This window comes from Monodelphis domestica, chromosome 1 (genome assembly GCF_027887165.1).
Source record: "Monodelphis domestica isolate mMonDom1 chromosome 1, mMonDom1.pri, whole genome shotgun sequence".
NCBI lineage: Eukaryota > Metazoa > Chordata > Mammalia > Didelphimorphia > Didelphidae > Monodelphis > Monodelphis domestica.
Window position 1 is genome coordinate 52,664,199 of NC_077227.1, and position 21,894 is coordinate 52,686,092.

Genomic DNA, 21,894 nt, shown 5'->3' on the forward strand with positions numbered 1-21,894 from the left:
TGTGAATCATGGAATGAGGAAGGTCTGACTTCAGATCTTGCTTTTGACACTAGCTGAATGGCAGCTAAGTAGTACTATAGTGCAAGGAGCCCAGCCTGGGGTCGAGAAGACTCGTCTTTTTGAGTTCAAATCTGACCTCCAACACTTACTAACTTGGTGACTCTGGGCAAGTCACTTAACTCTGTTTGCCTCAGTTTTCTCATCTGTCAAATGATCTAGAGAAGAAAATGGTCAACCACTCCAGGATATTTGCCTTAAAAACCCTAAATAAAGAATCAGACATGACTGAAACAACTGAACAAGATCAACAACAGATGTGACCCTTAGTGAATGACTGATTTAACCTCTCAGTTTCCATTTCCTTTATCTATGTAATGGGAATAGCAGCACCTACCTCACTGGCTTGTTGGGAGTGTCAAATGACATTTAATAGATAAATAATAGATAGATTGATAGCTAGACATACGTGTGTTTTTGTTGTTCAGTCATTTCAGTCATGTCCAACTCTTCAAGTCCCCATTTTGGATTTTCTTGGCAGAGACACTGAAATGGTTTGCTATTTCCTTCTCCAGCTCATTTTACAAATGAGGAAACTGAGGCAAACAGGAGTAAGTGACTTGCCCAGGGTCATACAGCTACTAAGTGTCGGAGGCCAGTTTTGAACTCCAAAAAATGAGTCTTTCTGACTTCATGCCAGGCACTCTATTTTGCCACCTGGCTGCTCCATTGTATGTGTATTTATAGATACATTCATTTATATGTAATATAAAGCACTCTGTAAATCTTAAATTGCTATAAATAACACTATAAATATTAGTATCATCATCACCATCATCATTATCATCATCATTATTATTATTATTATTCAGGACAGCTCTATCTGGGTGCTGGCACTGCAAACCAAACCTATCCAGGGCCACTTTTGTCTCTCCTCTTATGGCATCAGCACTCACACTCAGTCCCACGTTTATTACTGTGGAGTCATGGTTGATGCTTCCCTTTCCCTCATCTCTCTCATCCAGAGTCACCACATCCTGGCAATTCCATCTCTGCAGAGTTCCCAGGACAGCATCCTCCTAACAATGCAGTGCAATGGGAATAACATTGAGCTTAGAGGCAGAAAACCTGTTTTTGCCTCATTGAGTGAATCCGCCTTCTGCCCTTCCACCATTCTCCCTTGTTTTCATTTCCTCCCAAGCTTCTTCTGGATCTTTCCCCCTCCCCGATGGACCCCCAAAGCTACACCGAGGTTTTTTGGCTTATTATGATTCTATTTCCTTCACTTTGAAATAAAATTCCTTCCCCTTCCATGGCCACCACCTCGGATATACATATTTCATATGGTCATTATACACATGACATTAGAGCTCTTATAAATCTCCTATGGCTAATGTCAGAGACCTGGGAAACTCTTGACTTTCTCAGGGATGTAAGTGGATATCTGGGTCTCTGTCTGTTACACGGTATATCCCAAAGGAGAAAACTAGGGTCCACAAGAGCCCATCTCCTATCTCCTTGCTTTTGCTCAGACTCTCACAGCTGAAATGCCTTAAATCCCCATTCTGGCACTTCCTACCTTTGTGATCTTGGAAAAAGCACTTCAACCTTTCTGGGCCTCAGTTTCTTCATCTGAAAAATGAGGTGATTGGACAAGATGACCTCTACATCTCTTCTAGCTTTAGATCTAGGGTTTGTTGGAAGTATTGGCTCCCTCCGGATCCCAAGACAGTGTGGCTAGTTCAAACCCATATTCTCTGGCTGAAAGTATCCCCAGGCTGAGAGTGAGGAGACCCACCGAGGCTCAAGGTCTGGCTCTCCTAGTAATTTGCTGTTAATCCCACAATTAGCCCATAGTCTTTGGGTTAATCACAGGACCTGCCTGGATCTCCATTTCTTCATCTATTCAATAGGGAGAATAATGCTCATCTCTTCATCCTCTCCCTTCATCTGCTTGGGCTGTTGAAAGGATAAAGTGGGAAATGCTACGCCCAAGTTAAAGACACCATTGAAATGGAGTATGGCTGATGCTCATTCCCAAGAGAAGCAGGTGGCAGGTCTTCCCCCACCCTCTCTCTGGAACCAATTTTCAAATGCTAATTACAGGAGTCAGAGCAGAATTTGAAGATATTGGGTCCAGGGCATTGGCATGGGTCCAAGTTTTTTAAAAAAAGCAAACTTGTTATGTATTTCCAGAGTCAGAAAAAGAAATGGGATGCTCAGCAGAAGGTTCTCCCACTTCCTTCACAAAAAGCCTCTGGACTACAATGACTAGGGGTTCACTGCCCCCTGGCAGCTGGCGCTCTCCTCCATTCTAAATTCTGTTTCACTGTGCCTGGCAGTAATTAACTCTTATTTTCATTCTTTTTAAGGCAACAGACAATGATGCAGGCACCTATGGAGATGTCTACTACTTCCTCAGCGATGACTCTGACAGGTGAGATTCGCCAGATGTAGCATCCCAAGAACATCCAGGGGAGCTTTCCAATGGCGGGGGTAGGGATTGGAGTTTCCTAGGGATTAAAGGAATGGTCTGACAGAAGGCTTCTGCTTCCCTTTATTTACACCATCCAGCCCAATTAATGAAATAATCTTAATTAAATCACTTAAACTCTCTAGGGCCCCATTGCTGTTATTGTTGTTTGCATTTCAGTCATGCCTGACAGACTTTTCACACAAAGTCAGATCTAAACAACTGGAAAAATATTCATTGCTCATGGCTAGGCTGAGCTAATATAATAAAAATGACAATTCCACCTAAACTATTTCACTTATTCAGTGCCATACACAGTCAAAATACCAAAAACTTATTGTATAGAACTAAAAAAATAATAACAAAATTCATCTGGACGATGTCATGTCTGACTCTTTGTGATCCTATTTTGGGGTATTTTTGGCAGAGATACTGGAGTGATTTGCCATTTCCTTCTCCAGCTCATTTTACAGATAAGGAAACTTTGGCCAACAAGGTTAAATGATTCACCCAGGGTCCTATAGCTAGTAAGTGTCTAAGGCCAGATTTGAACTCAGGAGAAGGAGTCTTCCTGCCTTCATGCATCTACTATGCCACCTAACTACCCATGTTTGAAGGCGTCCCACCTAAAATAAATTAATTTTCCCCTACTTGCCCCATAAGACAAGGAAGTTTTAGAAAGAAATTTGGGTTCACTATTTTTTAAAAATTTCCTAATGATGTATGTAAAGTGAAATACAGATAATTTGAAGGCATTTTGCCAGTTTTTAATAGCTGTCCTGTGCTAGAATACTCTTCCTTTCTTAGGTATTATTTGAGTGTAGACTATATGGTTCTCATATTCATTGGACTTCTTGCTTTATAATGAAAAAGAAAGTTGATTGATTGGTTGGCTAGTTGGTTGATTGATTGAATATTGTGACAGGGGAGCTCTTGAAACTGAGTTTATGCAAGAGGTATAGAATAGTATTTGAAATGTTCTTTTCCATGTTACCCAACTCTACAAGATAGAGGCAGACAGCAGGCAGTGAGGGATAGTAATAGGAACAAGATCCTCATAGTCTGAAATCTTGTATTTCTCGCCAGTTAGCACAGCTTAAACATCAACTCCAAAACCCATCGTTTCAGCATTCGTCAAGCATGAATTGCAGATTGATCAATTTCCCATTCTGTGTACTGGATCTGTAATGTTCTATACTGGGCCTCCGCTCTGTGCCTAATCTGTTTTATTAATTACTCATGTTGTTCTTTATTTACTCCAGTTCAGAACTGAAGGTATAATGAATTACCTATAGTGGTCCTCAGTGCACCACATCAACCCGCCCCACCCAATATTATCCTTCCAGAAGGGTAGCAAGACCTCTCCCACATTGACAAATGATAACAAGGTAGACAATGGGGAACATGGAACCTGCATACTAGGGGACTCTGGCATTCCAGAAGCATCCCCCAAACTTGTACATGTTCCTTATTGACTATGACGTACATGTCAGACCCTAAAACACGTCTCCATCTGAATTTGGCCATGCCCACTTTCCAGAGTTTGGGGGAGAAATGAAGATTTCTCTGGAATGGGAGATTACTAGCCCCCAGACCCTAATAAATATGCCAACCCTGATCCACAGAGAGCAGAAGTTGCTACTCTACAGTAGAAGCTGCTATTCTACAGCAGAAGCTGCTACTCCACACATGAAGCTGTTACTCTATATTTGGAGCTGCTGCTCCACACCTGGAAGGCTGCTATTTGATCAGCTCCAAAGAGGCTACTCTACTAGCCTCTGGGCTTGTGTCAGCCCTAAGGCTGAGAGGCAGAGTCAAGATGGCAGCTTAGGGACAGTGAAAGTCGAGTCTTCTGTGAACACCCTTCCACACTAATCAAAAACAAAGCACTTAGAGGGGGACACAAAACCAAATACAACAAGGACAGAGTCAGGGGGACCCTCCTGCTCGATTCAACTTAAAAGGTACACAGAAAAGGTTGAGTCCTCAGGTTTAAGGAAAAGAAAGAAGGAAGGTCCCAGGACCCTTCCCCCAACTACTATGCTGAGACTCAGAGGAGGTTGGAGGGATCTCTGGGGGACGGCTCCAGCCCAGAGGGAGTGCCTTGCTATCACAGCTCCTGGATACTCAGGGCTCTGAACACAGCTGGCAGGTAGGCAGCTGAAGGAGAGGGGCAGAGAGGAGGGCCACCTGGTCACAGCCTTCAGCCACTACTTCTCCATCTTGGGCCTTGGCCTCTGGAGGTTTTGACTTTAGGGCACATTCAACTCTGTAGATCAGCTTAACTGCCTTAATACAGTCTATCAGTAATGAAGATAAGAAGCCTTCCAAGGGCAGGGAAGCTCAATCTCCAACACCCCTCTCCATCCTACCCTACTGGGATCCGCAGTAAGAATCTGGCTGACTGGGATCCCAGGGTGAAGGCTGCAACTGCAACAGACAGAGTATGTTGGTACCACCACAGGAATCTCAGGGCTTTGACTGGGCAGCTGACAGAAAGTAAGAGAGGAGGATGAGGGTAACTACCTCCAGGCTCCATACATTCAGCTTCAGCTTCTGCTGGCATCTGGGGAAGATCTGGCCACAAGACTCATTAATGCCACAGATCAGCTCCATCAGCTTAATCTGGTTAATCAGCAGGGAAGAGAAGAAGCCCCTTCTGGACAGAATAGCCCAAACCCACAGATCCAGCAAATAAACAGAGGATCAAGAATATAGCCAATAGCATGGGGAAAAGAAGGAAAAAATATGAGTAAACAACAGAAAAAGGGAAAAAATCACAATTGACAGCTTCTATCCAGGTAATGAACACAGAGCAAATGGAACAGAGAAGGATCAAGGAACACCAAGCAAAAACACAGAAATTCCAGCAAATTGGACATGGTCTTTGGAGAAGAACTCACAACATAATTCAAAAAACAATTAAGAGAGGCTGAAGACAGTTGGGAAAGGAACTTAAAAAGTAAAATAAGTCATCTGGAAACAGAGGCACATGAACTAAAACAAGAAAATAGTGTCTTGAAAGTCAGAACTGACCACCTTGAAAATGAGGCAAAGAAGGTAAAAGACAACCCACAAAGAAAATCAGATCAGAAGGAGAAGGATGACCAAAAAGCCAGGGATGAAATTCAGTCTTTAAACATTAGAATACAACAACTAGAAGCAAACAACTTTACAAGGCAGTAAGAGTCTATAAAACTAAATCAAAAGAATGAAAAAATTGAGGAAAATATGAAACACCTCATTGACAAAACTACAAACATAGTATATAGATCCAGGAGAAACAATTTAAGAATTTTTAGATTACCAGAAGATCATGACAAAAGAAAAAGCCTGGACATTATTCTACAGGAAATTTTCCAAGAAAACTGCCCCAACATTCTCAAACAAGAGGGAAAAATGGAGATTAAAATAATCCACAAATCACCTCCTGCATTAAATCCCCAATTGACAACACTCGGGAATGTTATAGCCAAATTCAAGAACTTCCAGACCAAGGAAAAGATACTACAAACTGCTAAAAAGAAATCATTCAGATATCATGGAGCCACAATTAGGATAAGACAGGACCTGGCTGCATCTGCACTGAAGGGCCAGAAGGCATGAAATATGATATCCCATAAAACAAGGGAACTAGGTCTACAATCAAAAATCAACTACCCAGCAAAATTGACTATATTCTTGCAGGGGAAAGTATGGTCATTTAGTAAAATAAAAGACTTCCAAGCATTCCTAAAGAAAAGTCCTGACTTAAACAGAAAATCTGATGCCCAAACACAGAACTCAAGAGAAAGGTAATTAAGAAAGGGGGTGGGGGGAGGACCCAATAAGTTCAAATGATTTGTATTCCAATAATAAAAGATGATATTGATAACTCTTTCAAAGTGTTATCTTCAAAATCAGGGTAGCTAGAAGAAGTATACTTAGAGGATACAGGGACAAACTATATAGGATGATATGTCTATATTTTTATATGTATGTGTATATATGTATATATATTTATACATATATAAACCTAGGGGTAAAAAAGAGGACAATACTAAGAGAAATGGGAAAAAGAGATAAAATGGGGCAAATATATATTTCATAAAGCCCTAAGGATACCTGATTAAACTCCCAAATATTCTACTACCTAGTAGGCCATTATACCACCATAAAGCTCTTCTTCAAATAAAAGTCTTTTCTTCTGGATTGAATGGAGTTTGAGTCTCCCATTCTTGGGGTGAGACCCTGCTACAAACTTGGGTTCTCCCACAACACTGGCAAGTAGAATTATGCTTGTCTTGGGTTTTTCTACTTCCTCCCTGTTGTCCTAGCTGAAAGCTATCCTGATTTCCAACTTGAGACCTCCCCAACAAGGAAACTTATCACTATAGCCCACATCAGCACAAACGCCAACTGATAACTCTCTGAAGATCCCATGAGACCCATTCCCAAGGAAGAAAACTTAGAAGAAAGGGATGGAAGGTCTATTTCAACTTCCTGCCTGTTTCAATGGCAAGACTGAAGGGCTATTGAACTACAGATTCCAGCTTTTCACATCCTTTGCTCTAGGGGAAGATCATAATCTTTCCTCGCTCATTGCCATATATGCCATCTCCCAAATGGGAGTGCTGATCCAGAAAGGTTCAGGAACCTGCCTACAAACACCAGGTAATGAACAAGAATCTAGGAGTCCTGGAATACCCTGGAAAGGTTGAAACTCATCTCTTCCTGTTTCAATCAGTAAAGATTTATTAAGCAGAAGGAACTTTCTTCACCAGATCATATTGGTTCTGCTAAAGACAAGATCCAGCTGTTTGGTCTGCCATTGACTAGGTGATGATAATTCAGGCTGGAAATAAACTCCAAAATATTGACTTCAGATTTCATTCCCTTTTTTTTATTTTTTAGTACAACTGCCTTGGTAGGAGGTGCTGGGTGGAGGGGAAGCTGCTTGGCTTGTATCCTTATTTTTATGGCTGCCTTAACTCTGCGTTTTTCCCCCCACTTCCCTGCTGGGGTAGGTTCTCTCTGGACAAGGACACCGGACTCATCACATTGATCGGCAGACTGGACTATGAGCTGATCCAGCGCTTCACCCTCACCATAATTGCCCGAGATGGAGGTGGTGAAGAGACAACAGGGAGGGTCCGAGTCAATGTGCTGGATGTCAATGACAACGTCCCCACCTTCCAGAAGGATGCCTACGTGGGGGCTCTACGAGAGAATGAGCCTTCGGTGACCCAGCTGGTGCGGCTCCGGGTAAGAAGATAAGCATCCCCTAGCCTCGTTGGGAAGAAGGGGGCCAGGTGGCCCCCTCCCAAAATAGCATGGAAAAGCAACCCCAGGGGATCGTGTGCTTGTGGTCTCTGATGCCATGCTTCTGCTTACTCTACCTTCTTCCTCGTTCTCCCCTCCAACACCCTCTAAAACTAAGGGAGGGAGTAGATGCTCCCTAAGTCAGAATTAGAGTCACAGGCCCTAAGACCCTTTGGCAGTCTAGTGAAGCAGAAAGACCCCTTCTCAGAATCATGTTTTTATCACTGCTCAGTCGTTTCAGTCCTGCCCAACTCTTCGTGACCCCATTTAGAGCTTTCTCAGCAAAGATACGCCAGGGGCTTGCCATTTCCTTTTCCAGCTCTCTTTACAGATGGGGAAACTGAGCAACTCATAATAAAAATAAGAAGAAAAACTAAACAAAAATAAGAGAAACTCATAAGAGTGGACCCTTTGCCACTCCCTTCAGAACCTAGTGAGCATCAAAGTTTCTTAGACCTGGCTTAGGGACCTTTCAGGGCATCTAGGCAAACAGAGTAAAGTGACCAGCCCAGGGTCACACTGCTAGTAAGTGTTTATGGCCACATTTGAACTCATAAAGTTGTCTTCCTGACTCCAAGCCCACTTTATCCACTGAACCACCTCATTCCCCTCATGTTTTTAAATGCATGAAATAAATTACATGGGCTAACAAAGGAAATTCATTATATTGAAGTATGGTCTCAAATCCTTTTTTAAAGGACAATGGCCCCTGGTTAAGAACCCCTGCTCCAAGATGAGACAGACCTCAAGCTTAAGCTCTCCTTTCAACAAGAAGTAATAAAATTATAAGTTAGAAAGGACCTCAGAAGTCATCCAATCTCTCAGACACTTCCTAGCTGTGTGACCCTTGAAAAAATTAAATTAGTCTCTACTGATAAAATATTATATTTTATGAGATTTATTAATGATTATTAGAAATCGAGGATACAAAATAATAAGCCACATGCCTAGGGCACAATTAGCCCATTCACAGCCTACTTACAACATGTAACAACATCTTACAACATCTCTGAGTAGAGGAAGAGCTCTTGAGAGGCAGAGAGCCATTTAAATAATAAACTGTGATCTTGTCCAAGTGGAGACTCAGGTGAGATTATAGGGAATTCTGGGAAGTACCAAGGACTTCTGGGGATTGAAGTCTGGGGTTCAAATCTCCATTTTTACACCCTGGCCAAGTCACTTAACACCCCCCCCCATTGCTTAGTCTCTACTGCGATTTTGCCTTGGAGCCAATACTTGGTATTGATTTTAAGATGTAAAGTAAGGGTTTAAAAAAAAGAGTCATCAAGTCTAACTTCTTATTGATTATGAAACTGAGAGATGAAAAGACTTACCCAAGGTCACACCGTGTATAAGTGTCCATGATGGAATCCAAAGAATCCCAGGACATGACTTTAGAAATGGAAGGGATGTTGGAGGTTATCTCATCCAACTCCTGCTTTGTTACAGATAAGGATACTGAGGCCAGGAGAAGTGACTGAGCTGAGGTCACAGATAGTGACAAAGGCGGGTTTTAATCTTCAGAGCTCAAATCCACCCCTTCCAAAACATGTTGCTTCATGCAGTGGGGGCCAATGGCTATGGAGCTATGAGATTTCTCTTAGTCAAGCCAGACAAGAAGCAAGCGCAGTACCATATGGTAAGAATACCAGGGTGCTTCCTCTGAGAATGTCACCATGATGGAGTCCATCCATCACGGGAAGAGCAGCAACCTCGATCTGAATGCCAGAACTTGGGTGGCTCAGTGGATGGAGAACCAGGCCTTGAGATGGGAGGTCCTACGTTCGAATCTGGTCTTAGACACTTCCCAGCTGTGTGACCCTGGGCAAGTCATTGCCTAGTCTTTACTGCTCTTCTGCCTTGGAATCAATACACAGCATTGATTTCAAGAGAAAAAGTAAAGGTTTAAAAATAAAAATAAATAAATGCCAGAACTTGTGGAGAGCCCCCTCCAACAATGTGTTCTTGCCCTCTACGAGCAGCCCTCTTCTAAGAGTGGGCCCCCTCGCTACTCCTTTCAGAGACGGGGTAGCCTCAAAGTCTCTTAGTGCAGGCTTAGGGCTCTGTCAGGGCATCTGGTCGGAGGTTCTTAATCTGACATCCATTAACTTGTTTGTAAACAACTACTTCAGTGTAACTGGTTTCCTTTGGAATCTCACATCTCTCATTTTATGCATTTAGCTTATGTATTTCAAGGCATTTTTCAGATTAGAACTCAAATATTTTAAAGATTAAAAATTATCATTATATGTAATTGGGGGAAATTTTTTATTAAAAAATTAAAAAACATTATTCTGAGAAGAGGTCCATAAGCTTTGCCCTCTAGTCAGACTGGCAAAGAGGCCACCAGAAAGATTAGAATTCCTGACCTAGTCCGAGGATAATAGATTTGGAACTGAAAGGGATAAACCCCAGAAGCCATCGAGTCCAATCCCCTCATTTTACAAAAGAGAAAATGAACATTGGTAGAGGTTAAGTGACTTATCCAAGAGGATGCAAGCAATAAGCATTAGAGGTAGGATTTGAACCCAGGTTCTCTGACTTCAGTGTTCCTTTCACCATACCACACTGCCTCCAACTTCTGCATTTTATAAATTAGAAAACTGAGACAGAGAGTCTAAGCAATTAATCCCTAATCCCATAGCCAATATGTGAATATGAAGACGAGGTAAGATTAGAACCCAGGGCCTCTGAGGGCTCAGCCACCTGCCTCTACAGTGGGCTTTCCTTCTTGGGGATGTATGATTCTGGTCTTTGACCCCCCGGGCTCTTAAATTGTTCCCTGGCCATCTGATCCGATACGGACCTCCATGAGGCGGGAGGCTTAGACATGCTCATTCAGGCTCTCATACCCGTAAGAGTGTTCTGGGTGAGAAACTCAGAGGGGAAAGTAAGGAGGAGGGAGGAAGAGGAAGGCATGGAAGCCGCCACCCATCTGTTCCCCTAAATGCAACAATTGCTCCTTCATGGGACGGCCTCGTGGCAGCAGGCTCTGGCGCTTCTCCCCACTTCCCCTCCTTTCCCCGACCCCTCCCGCCATCGTTGGGGAAAACTCTGTTGGACCGATCAGACCCAATTATGTTCAGAGTGATGGGGCTTCCCTGAAGGCTCTCTCTGGAGCCAATGGCACGACGGGAAGGAGGCTAATGAATTCAACCAAGTCATAATCGGGGAGGGAGAGGGAGCGAGCTGCACGCGATCCACTCCATGTGCCGGGGGCATCTCCACTCAGAAGCTTCGTCTGAGCTTGGACGGATATCCGGGCATGGTGCACGCTCACTGGCTCCTGCCTGGGGGCCGTAGGGTCATGGACCATCACTGGAGAGATAAACCAAGGGAATGTACACTATCCAGAGTGATGGGGTCTGCCTTGAAGGGAATGAGCAAGAGTAAGAGCCCTTCTGGGGACTCCCTCCTCGTCACTCGCCAGTCCCAGAGGGAGTACCCTTGGCGTCTCGGGGTCACACATTGTCCTCTCTGCCTCCCCCCAGGCCACTGATGAAGACTCCCCCCCCAACAACCAGATCACCTATAGCATCGTGAACGCCTCTCTATTTGGAAGCTACTTCGATATCAGCGTCTATGAAGGCTATGCAGGTAAGTGGAGACCAGAAGCTTGACCCTGGAGGGGAGGGAGACAGACAGACAGACAGACAGACAGACAGACAGACAGACAGACAGACAGACAGACAGAGACAGACAGAGAAAGAGGGAGAGCAGGAGGGAGGAAGGGAGAGAGATAGAGAGAAAGGAAAGAAAGGAAGAAAGAAGGAAGGAAAGAGAGAGAGAGAGAGAGAGAGAGAGAGAGAGAGAGAGAGAGAGAAAGAAAGAAAGAAAGAAAGAAAGAAAGAAAGAAAGAAAGAAAGAAAGAAAGAAAGAAAGAAAGAAAGAAAGAAAGAAAGAAAGAAAGAAAGAAAGAAAGAAAGAAAGAAAGAAAGAAAGAAAGAAAGAAAGAAAGAAAGAAAGAAAGAAAGAAAGAAAGAAAGAAAGAAAGAAAGAAAGAAAGAAAGAAAGAAAGAAAGAAAGAAAGAAAGAAAGGAAGGAAGGAAGGAAGGAAGGAAGGAAGGAAGGAAGGAAGAGAGGAAGGAAGAGAAGAAGAGAGGATTGGGATCTCTGGTTCCTCAGAGTCTCTTTACTCAGGGAAGGGCAAATGGTCTTAAAACACCACCTCAACAACACTCAAATAGAGTAGGCTTGGTAAATGGGTTATGGTTCAGCAAGCTTTCCTTGGGTATTGGCTGCCCTTGTGCTAGAATATTTTATCTCCCTCTTAGATGGGCTTTCTTTTGTCAGAGTTGACATTTCTGATTCTTTTTTTTTTACTTTCATTTTATATATGTATATTCCTTTATATAAAATATATAATATTTATATGTTACGTATTTTTAAACTCTGCCTTAGAATCAATATTGTATGTTGGTTCCAAGGCAGAAGAGGAGTAAGAGCTAGGCAATGGGGGTCAAGTGACTTGCCCAGGGTCACACAGGTAGGAAGTGTCTGAAGCTGGATTTGAAGATAGGACCACCTATCTCCAGGCCTGGCTCTCAATCCATTGAGCTATCCAGCTGCCCCCCTTTCATTGTCTTTTGGGAGGTTATTTGAATGTTCTCCTCATCCTAGGTGTTCAGAATGCTTTGACTGCTTGGAAAAAAGGGAACAAAAAAATGTCCTACTAGAGCCATGCTAGATGGAGTGGGCTGCCTTATGAAGTAGTAGGTTTCTCTTCAAGTGAAGACTGGAAGGCCACTTGTTAAGGAGGGATATTCCAGAGAGGATTCTTTTGGTCAGGGAGGGCTCAGACTAGATAGCCCGAATTCTGAGGTTCATTCATGGTCCTTTTTGCCTCTTTCTCCCATGTTTCCTGCCATTTCAGTGATCAGTGTCAACCGTCCCCTGGATTACGAGCAGATCCCCAATGGTATGATATACCTGACCGTCATGGCCAAGGATGCTGGCAACCCACCTCTCAACAGCACCGTCCCTGTCACCATAGAAGTGTTCGTAAGTACTCAGCAGCATCTGGTCTCTCAGTCTTGCAGCAGTCAACAAGTCTTTATTCATTGACTCAGCACCAACTTGGACTTGAGCCCACCCCTGGGTACCCTCACTTTCTTCCACTCTTTCCCACCATCCTTTGCCATAACCATTTCCATCAGAAAGCAGCCCATCCTCAGAATGAAGGGGCTAACCTCTCGGCTGTTAGGGAGTGCAAATGCCTACATCTAATTACCTGAAATGGGATTTCTTTCAGCCTTCATTCCTCTGTCTCTCTCTTCCCTCCCAGTCTCCCTCCTCCTCTTCTCTCCCCCTTTCCCCCCACTTTCCTCCTTTTCCCTTCTCTAAAGAGCTAAAGGTGCCTGAAACCAAACCGCAGAGAGGCTGGCATGAATATCAAGCATGTATTATTAGCACTCCCCGTGTCTGAAATTATCAGTCACTGAATCAATCTCTGAGCTTGTTTATTTGCCCGTCATCCCAGTTGATTCAGGGTTGTGTTGCCTCAAATTGTTGGACTGGAGGCCATCCTGTGCCTCTTCCCTCCTGAGACTCCTGGTCCTATCCAGGCTGGTGGCCATTGGAGAGGGTGTGTATCTGTGCGTCGATGGAAGCGTTAGTGCCTTAATGAGGCTCCAGCACCATTAGATCAGATTGTCAGATTTGCTGATGTGTTGTGATTGGACGCAAATAGTGGAAAATCTCAGCCCCTGGAGCGTGTTTGCCGGATGCCCTCCCAACCCTTCTGAGAACAGAGCTGACTTCCTAGCAGACTATGCGTGCGGACCTAGACCTGGGCATACCCAGGGCACAAATTCAGACACCAGATGGTGTCCCATTAATCTCTGCTTAGCTCTACTCCTTTGGGTTTGGGTCGGTGTAGACAATGGGATTGGGGGGCCAGGAGGGGCAGGGGTTACAGAATGAAGAATATGGACAGAGCCAGAATCAGATGGAGTGTGGGAACAGGTACACACAAGATTTCTTGGATAGGACAAGGGAAGAGGGGAAGAAGGGAAGTCAAAAAACTTTCTTTTTTAATTTCATATAAAAGAAACTACTATTTATTCATTATATAGAATATAGATATATATTAAAATAAATAATACTATTCATTAATAGCATAAAGTAGAAGTAGTCAGACTTGGGGACAGCTAGGTGTCTCCGTGGATTGAAAGGCAGGCTTGGAGATGGGAGATCTTGGATTCAAATCCTACCTCTGACACTTCCTAACTGTATGATCCTGTGCAACTCATCTACCTTCCACTACCTAGCCTTTATCTCTCTTTTGCCTTGAAATCAATACACAGCATAGATTCTAAGACAGGAGGTAAGGATTTTAAAAAAGAAAAAAGTAATCAGACCCACCAGAAACACCTCATTATTAAGGAATATTTTTAAATGTGCATCTCTTGTTTTTAAAATCAGGAAGTTGGGGACAGCTGGGTGACTCAGTGGATTGAGAGTCAGATCTAGAGACAAGAGGTCCTGGGTTCAAATTTGGACTCATACACTTCCTAGACTTGACCCTGGGCAAGTCTCTTAACCCCTGTTGCCTAGCCCTTACTACTCTTCTGCCTTAGAACCAATATCCAGTATTGATTCTAAGACGGAAAGTAAGGGTTTTAATTTTTAAAAATAAATAAATAAAATCAAGAAGTTGCCATCTTAAACTCTGCCATTACTAATAAAACAACCCCTTCTCTTTGTCCAATGATTTGTTTACACATACATATACTCTGGACAAGCAAAGAGTTGAAAGTAAGAAAAACGCAAAAGAATTTTTTAAAAAACCTTATTTTCTGTCTTAGTAACAACTTTAAGACAAAAGGCAAAGGCTGGGCATATGCAGTCAAATGACTCACCCAGGGTCACACAGCTAGGAAGTGTCTGAGGCCAGATTTAAACGCAGGTCAGTAAGGGAATTTTGAAGGATCACTTTGGACTGGTCATCCTGACTTGCTTCCACCAAATCTAACCACATCCTATTCCTGATCATTACTTCCAGCCCTGACCATGCTTCCCCAACTTGACTTCAGCCCTAATCCTGACCAGTAGCCTGAACCCAGACCAACCACCAATTCAATTTAATTCAACAAATGTATTTATTAAGTGTCTGTTATTTACATGTGAGGTACGTGTGATAGAGGCTAGGGATGTGAAGATGAGAGCAAAATACTTAACCTAAAGTTTACCAGGAGATACAACACGATTACAGAGCAGCAGATACAAAGGAACTAGAGAAGCAAGCCTGGGAGGATCAGGGAAGGCTTCCCAGAGGCGGTAGCTCCTGAACTAAGCCCTGAAGGAAAAAGAAAAGGATTTGATGACAGAGAAGGGGAATGTATTGAATAGATAAAAGCCATTTTCACTTGGATACTAAGTCACATTGTTGCTGAGCCCCTTCTTAGACTTGGGCATATGGTGAGGCTGGGGTGGGGGAGTAATGCTGAGATGAGCAAGGCAGAGTGCCTGTCCTCAAGGAACTCATAGGCTGGTTTGGGAGAGAAAACTAACCCATGGAAAAGACAATTCCCAAACCCAGGCAATGTTTGCTAAGTAATCTTAAACAGACTGTACATATTCTAGTGCTTGTAAGAGGGAGAAATTCCTCTAAGAATGATCAAAGAAGGTTTGCCATAAGGCTTTGATGAGTAGTAGAGAAATATTATGAAGAAGGGGCAGCTAAGTGGCCCAGTGGATAGAGAGACATCCAATAAGATGGAAGGTCCTGGATTCAAATCTAGCCTCAGCTACTTCCTAGCAAGGCGACCTAAGCTAGTCACTTTATTCCAGTTGCCTAGCCTTTACTATTCTTCTGCCTTGGAACCAATACTGAGTATCAATTCTAAGACAGAAAGCAAGGGGGAAGGAAGGGAGGGAGGGAGGGAGGGAGGGAGGGAGGGAGGGAGGGAGGAAGGAAGGAAGGAAGGAAGGAAGGAAGGAAGGAAGGAAGGAAGGAAGGAAGGAAGGAAGGAAGGAAGGAAGGAAGGAAGGAGAGAGAGAGAAAGATTATGAATAGGAGACTTGGAGAGGAAAGCACTAAAAAGGCACTCTGGCACAAGAGATAGAAGGGCACACACTTGTTCAGGAGAGGAGGAAAAGTATGAGACTGGCAAAAGAACACCTAAATCCCCTTTGCTTCTTGTTCCCCATCATCTCAAAGAACCAACTTCAGATCAGCTTCCCCCAGGAAGTCAGTGAAACTTCAGAATTATGCAAAAACCTCAGGTTAGACATACCTAACAGCAGCTTCTGCCAGAAATCCTTTTCATGATCTGCTGCCCAGCTGGGAAAATGACCAATAGTTGGCCCTCTCCTCACCCCTGCTCAGCCTCTAGGGAACACCAAAATGTTACAAAGGCAAACCAAAGTCAGAGACATCCGGGTCCCTAATTAATCCCCCCTCTGGATAAAAGAGGTAGCTGGATGGCTGGCCGGCCCGTGGCCGGGGAATGGTCACTCCCACCAACCACCTCAGCCCACTTGGCATCAGGAAGGCCAATCAGGGAAGATGACCATCTCAGCAGTGACTAGCATCATGTCCTCCACACGGGCTTTTGAAGAGCTTAGTCACTTGTATCTAAAGATCACACTTGAAAAGGCCATCGCCTTTCTGGTTGATTCCACATGTGGGTGATTTTTAAGTAGCTGTCACTTTGCTGGCTCTCTCCACTGAAGGGATTTTCTCTCAACTGAAAAAAAATCAGATGATGATGTGGCAATTCACAGTGCCACTTAAAGGGGAAAAAAGGAGAAGAAGGGGAGAAGAGAGGGACAAAGAATAGAGACACAGAGCAGGGAAAGGCAGGAGGGAAAGAGAGGGGCAAGGTGATTTTTTTTCCTACACTGCTTGTTGGTTTTTAATAAAGAAGTCAAACTCGCTTTTTAGATTTCCCATTAGGGGACAATAAGCTTTTGTAGTGGGAGCTGCTGAATTAGAACTAATAGCAAGCACAGTGCCAGAATCCAGGGAAATATCACTGCTAATAAGTTTCTGCCTCATGCTCTGTCACTGACATTCTGAGCACTGTTTTGTGCAACGAGGCAGAAGGCTTAGATATATGTGTATATGTGTGGTACCTGCTTTTACATACCTGTATGTGGGATCAGAAGGCATGATCCAGTTGCGGTGATGGGGCTTTGGTTAGAAGCGTTTGAATGAATAGGTTTTCCCCTTCCAGTTTCTCCCTATCCCCCAGCCTTAAACAAAAGCACTATTAGTGGGAACAGAATCTCCTCATCCTCTGAGATCAGGAGTCAGAGGAGAGCAAAGACCAGTGAGACCCTGAAGAGAAGGAGCAGATCCAAGAAGGCAGCCATCCTTTGTGTTTAGCAGTTGGAGTCGTAACCAGGACAGGGTAGGTGGGGCTTTTTCACCAGGGTGCGGAATTTAGAGGGGACTGACAACACTCCTCATATTCCTTCAGTAGTATAGAAACAACAGAGCTTTGCATCTAGTTTTTTAAAAAATTAATTGAGGATAGCTAGATGACTCAGTGGATTGAGAGTCAGGCCCAGAGACAAGAGGTCCTGGGTTCAAATATAGCCTCAGGTACTCCCTAGTGTGTGACCCTGGGCAAGTCACTTAATCCTAATTGCCTAACCCTTACCACTATATATTGATTCTGAGACAGAAGGTAAAGGTTTAAAAAAAAAGAACTAAAGGGTTAAGACATGAAAGACTTGATTTGTAGGAAGCTGTTAGTCTCCTGGACAATATTTTCTGTGATACGTGGAGGGTGGGGAGGTTTATTACATAGATATGAAGAAAATTCTTTGTATATGGAAGTGTTTGTTTTATTGTTTTATAAAATTTGGAAAAGAAAAAAAGAATTAGTTAAAATGAGAATGTATGTAATGGCAGACTTGGGGGGAACTTCCCCTTCACCTTTCTTGGGTCCCACCCTTGAATTACTTCAAATGAAAATACAATTATTCCTAAACCTTTACTTTCTATCTTAATATCAATTCTAAGAACAAAGGCTAGGCAAACAGAGTTAAGTGACTTGCTTAAAGGCACACTGCTAGGATGTATCTGAGGTCATATTTGAACCCAGGACCTCCTATCTCCAGGCTTAGTGCTCTATCCACTCTGCTAGCTGGGTTCCCCTTGAGAATACAATTCTTGACACTCACCCCAGACTTGGTTTATGATACTTGCCCAAAAATCTTAGGACCTGGAAACCTGAGAATCCAGCAGAACCTGATATAGTTTGCCCTCTCCACACCCAAAGCATCATCCTGCCCCCTTTTTAATGTCAATCTTGGGCTAGGTGCTAAGGGGATGGGGCAAGGAATTAAAAACTGGCCAAGTTCAGGCTCTTCCCTCTGAAGCCCTTTTTGAGTTCTTCCATAATCTGTGTCCAATCCATATTTTTCTAATGGACTTTGCATGTGTTTCCTTTGTGTTCATTGTCTCCTTCTGTGTTTGTACCTTGCTTTTTGTCTCCACAAAAGTTCTTTAGAGTTAGGTGTTTTTTTATTGTTTGCTCATTTTTCCTAATTAATTATAGCTAGGCTTGGGGGATGATGTGGTGGTCTGAGGGCTGAGAGCTTTGAGAGCCTCCTCCCCCTGCTTATTCAATTGAACTAAGCTGATAGCTTAAAGACTTGCCTTAGACTTAGGTGTAAGCTTTTGATCTCACTCTGATCTTGATCAGGTTAGGGGCTGATCAAATTCTAACCCCACTCTTAGGCTCAAGGTTTTGGTCTCATCCCTCTACTTGATTCAATCAGGTACACCCTTGATTGTCCTGTCTTGGAACTCCTCCCTGAGCTTTAGGCAAAAAGATTAGTACTTTGTACTATCAACCACCCCAAAGTGTGAACTAAGTCCTTATCCCAAGCCCAAACTAGAATTCCCCAGATTGGGGCTCCAGACTTCTCCAGTTTCAAAATTTCAAGGGGTGTGGGTTGACTTGTACCACTCTTTGCCCAAGCAGGATCTCAGGATCTGGATGTTGTCTTGGACATAGATTCCTGAACCTCAGACAGCAGATGTGACATGGTGGTGGGGGAGGAGGGGTGACTTGCTCTTCCCTCCTTGCTACAGCTTCTTGCTGGCTCTGCTTTCCTCTCACCCCAGTGCCTCATTTGTTCTTTGCCTACCTTTTGGGTTTTTTTTTCTTGAAAATTGTTTCACTCTGTCTCTTTGTTGGTTCTTTCACTCCTGTGTTCATTTTGTAATCTTTGTCAGAGATGATTCTCATAGTGGCACAAAGCTGCTCTGGATTATTCTACCATCTTGGTTCCACCCCCCAGAACTAGGCTTTTCCCTCTGAGAAATGACAGTCTAATGAAAGATATAAGATTGATGACCATGAAATATTAAATGATAGAACAGAAGTCAAGTCAAAGCAAAGATAATAATGGAAGAAATGTTCTTAAGACAGTAGACAATTAACTGCTGAGTGAGTGTTACCGTAACGTGTTATGCAGTGAGAAGAGGGCTAAAGTTGGTGTAGTCTGGAAAAGCTTCAGAGAGGGAGGAAAATGACTCACTGTAGTCCTGGAGAACTTCTCAAAGTTCAGCTGGAAAGAAATAAGCTTGTTAACATTAGAAAGGGAAAGAATGCCTCAGGCTCTGTACCCATCCTAGGAGCCTAGTCATATATTATGTCCCCAGAGCTTGGGACAAACCCCGGCACCTAATAAGGGATTAACAAGTGTTTGTTGCCTTGCTTTGACTAGCCTAATGAAGTGACCTTCTAAAAGGTGGTCTTCCTATCAACTAGAAAATGGGCTTCCTTCTGCATTTAGAAGTCTGAGAAATGAGATTTTTTCTAACTCCAAAACTCTTCTCCTTTGAGTTTCCCTGTAGTTTTGCTCTTCTCATGACATCCTGTTTCCCACCTCGGACTTGGCATAGCTGATCCTCTTTGTCTACAATGCACCCCCATCTCACCTCTGCCTTTTGGAATCCCTAAAACTCTTGGTCCTCCCCATCCCACCTCCAGTTTTACTATCTTTCTCATTTTTTTAAACCTTCCCATCTATCTTAGAATCAATACTATATATTCGTTCTTTTTTTTTTTAACCCTTACAGTCTGTCTTGGAAAATATTGTAGATTTTTTTTAACCCTTATCATCTATCTTAGAATCAATATTGTATATGGGTATTTTTTTAACCCTTACCTTCTGTCTTAAAATCAATACTGTGTATTGGTTCTAAGACAGAAGAGCAGTAAAGACTAGGCAATGACTTGCCCAAGGTCACACAACTAAGATTTGAACCCAGGGCCTCCTGTCTCTAGAACTGGCTCTCATTCCAGGGAGACACTTAGCTGTCCCCTACCCTCTTTCTCTTGAAATTAATGTGTATTCTTGGTATATTCTATTTTGAATGATCTGTTTATATATTGTGTGAATTTTCTCCTTCACCAAAAGAATGTAAGCTCCTTGAGGGCAGGAGTTGTTTTTTTTTTCTTTGTAACCCCAGATCCTAGCAGAGTGCCTTGCATATGGCAATCAATTAAGAAATATTTGTTAAATCAAATAAAACACTCAGCCGGAGAAGGAGCCTGTTCTGCTCTCGACTACTGCATGCCATCAGTTGCACTTAGAGGCTGAGACCCCCTCATCCAGGGCTCCAGCTTTAGGGTGCTCTTGAATCCTCACCCACTTTGATGATTGCTCTTACCCTGTCACTTTCTCTTCAGGATGAGAACGACAACCCACCAACTTTCAGCAAGCCTTCCTACTCCGTCACCGTCGTGGAGAACATCATGGCAGGTATGGGCCTTCCAGGGCCTGGGGAGTAGATGACTGACCCATGTCCTATTCTTTGGGGGGAATTGTTGGTCCATCAGCAGCCAACCAGTCCATCAATAGGGCAACTGTTAGGGCATCTGCAAACACGATTCTGAGCACTGTGGGGGCAGAACATGACCATCTCAAATGCTTGCTAAAGAGAGAAGTACCAGGCTATTTCAGTAGTGAAGGATTTGCACTGACGATAATTGCAAAGACATTTAAAAAGAAGAGGTATGGGTGTGAAGAAATAGAAATAACCAGGGAAGGCTTCGTAGAAGAAGTAGGACTATTGCTGGCTCCTAAAGGATACATGGAGGGGCAGCTAGGTGGCTCAGTGGATAAAGTCAGGCCTAGAGACAGATAGGTCCTCGATTTAAATCTGAACTCAGATACTTCCTAGCTAGCTTTGTGACCCTGGGCAAGTCACTTAACACCTGCCCTTATCCTTCTGCCTGGTAACCAGTATACAATATTGATTCTAATATTGAATTTAGATAGAGAGGGTAGAGGGAGCAGAGTATTTCAGAGCCAAAGGAATAGCATGAGTGAGGGTGAGTGAGCAATTGGCAACTTTAGGACCATCTATCACAACTCCAAGGGTAAAACTGAGTCCTATTTGCCCTCGGGTAAGCTCGGTGATTAGTAGGGCTTGGTGGGGTAGGTAGAGGAAGCAAAGCCCCTCAGATTGGCCTAATCTGCTTTGGGTATTATACAGAAATAGCTTTTAATTTTCAGATGGACTTTTCACATTCCCTCCAGAATGTTCATAAATGAATGGATGCAAAAGCATGAGGGGGGGGGGAGAGGGAGAGGGGGAGAAGAGAAGAGGTGGGGGATGGAAGAGGGGAGAAAGGAGGGAGAGGGAAGAGGGAAGAAGGAGGAGAGAGAAGGACAGTGGGATGAATGGAGGAAGGAAGGTAGGAGAAAGGAAGAGAAGGAAGGAAGGAAGGAAGGAAGGAAGGAAGGAAGGAAGGAAGGAAGGAAGGAAGGAAGGAAGGAAGGAAGGAAGGAAGGAAGGAAGGAAGGAAGGAAGGAAGGAAGGAAGGAAGGAAGGAAGGAAGGAAGGAAGGAAGGAAGAAAGGAAGGAAGGAAGGAGGGAAGGAGGGAGGGAGGGAGGGAAGGAAGGAAGGAAGGAAGGAAGGAAGGAAGGAAGGAAGGAAGGAAGGAAGGAAGGAAGGAAGGAAGGAAGGAAGGAAGGAAAAAGAAGGGATGGAGGAAGGAGAGAGAAAAGAAAAGAGGAGGAGGGGCGGAGACAAAGTGTGAGAGATAATCATTTATTAAGCACCTACTATGTGCCAGGCATTGTGCTCATTGCTCAGTATCTCCATCCTCTTATGTGAATGTAATACCCACAAGTTCCTGTACTCCGGAGA

General features: G+C 43.5%; 1 protein-coding gene across 2 annotated transcripts in view; it reads left to right on the plus strand.

Annotated features, from left to right (window-relative positions):
- The window catches only part of CDH23 (cadherin related 23), a 655,553-nt gene that overhangs the window by 440,178 nt on the left and 193,481 nt on the right, over positions 1 to 21,894 (plus strand). For both annotated transcript variants that reach the window (XM_056799300.1, XM_056799301.1), the window contains exons 14-18: positions 2,370 to 2,434; positions 7,477 to 7,714; positions 11,263 to 11,368; positions 12,645 to 12,772; positions 20,428 to 20,500. In XM_056799300.1, the coding sequence (XP_056655278.1) occupies positions 2,370 to 2,434; positions 7,477 to 7,714; positions 11,263 to 11,368; positions 12,645 to 12,772; positions 20,428 to 20,500 (610 nt within the window). The remainder of the gene's footprint in view (positions 1 to 2,369; positions 2,435 to 7,476; positions 7,715 to 11,262; positions 11,369 to 12,644; positions 12,773 to 20,427; positions 20,501 to 21,894) is intronic.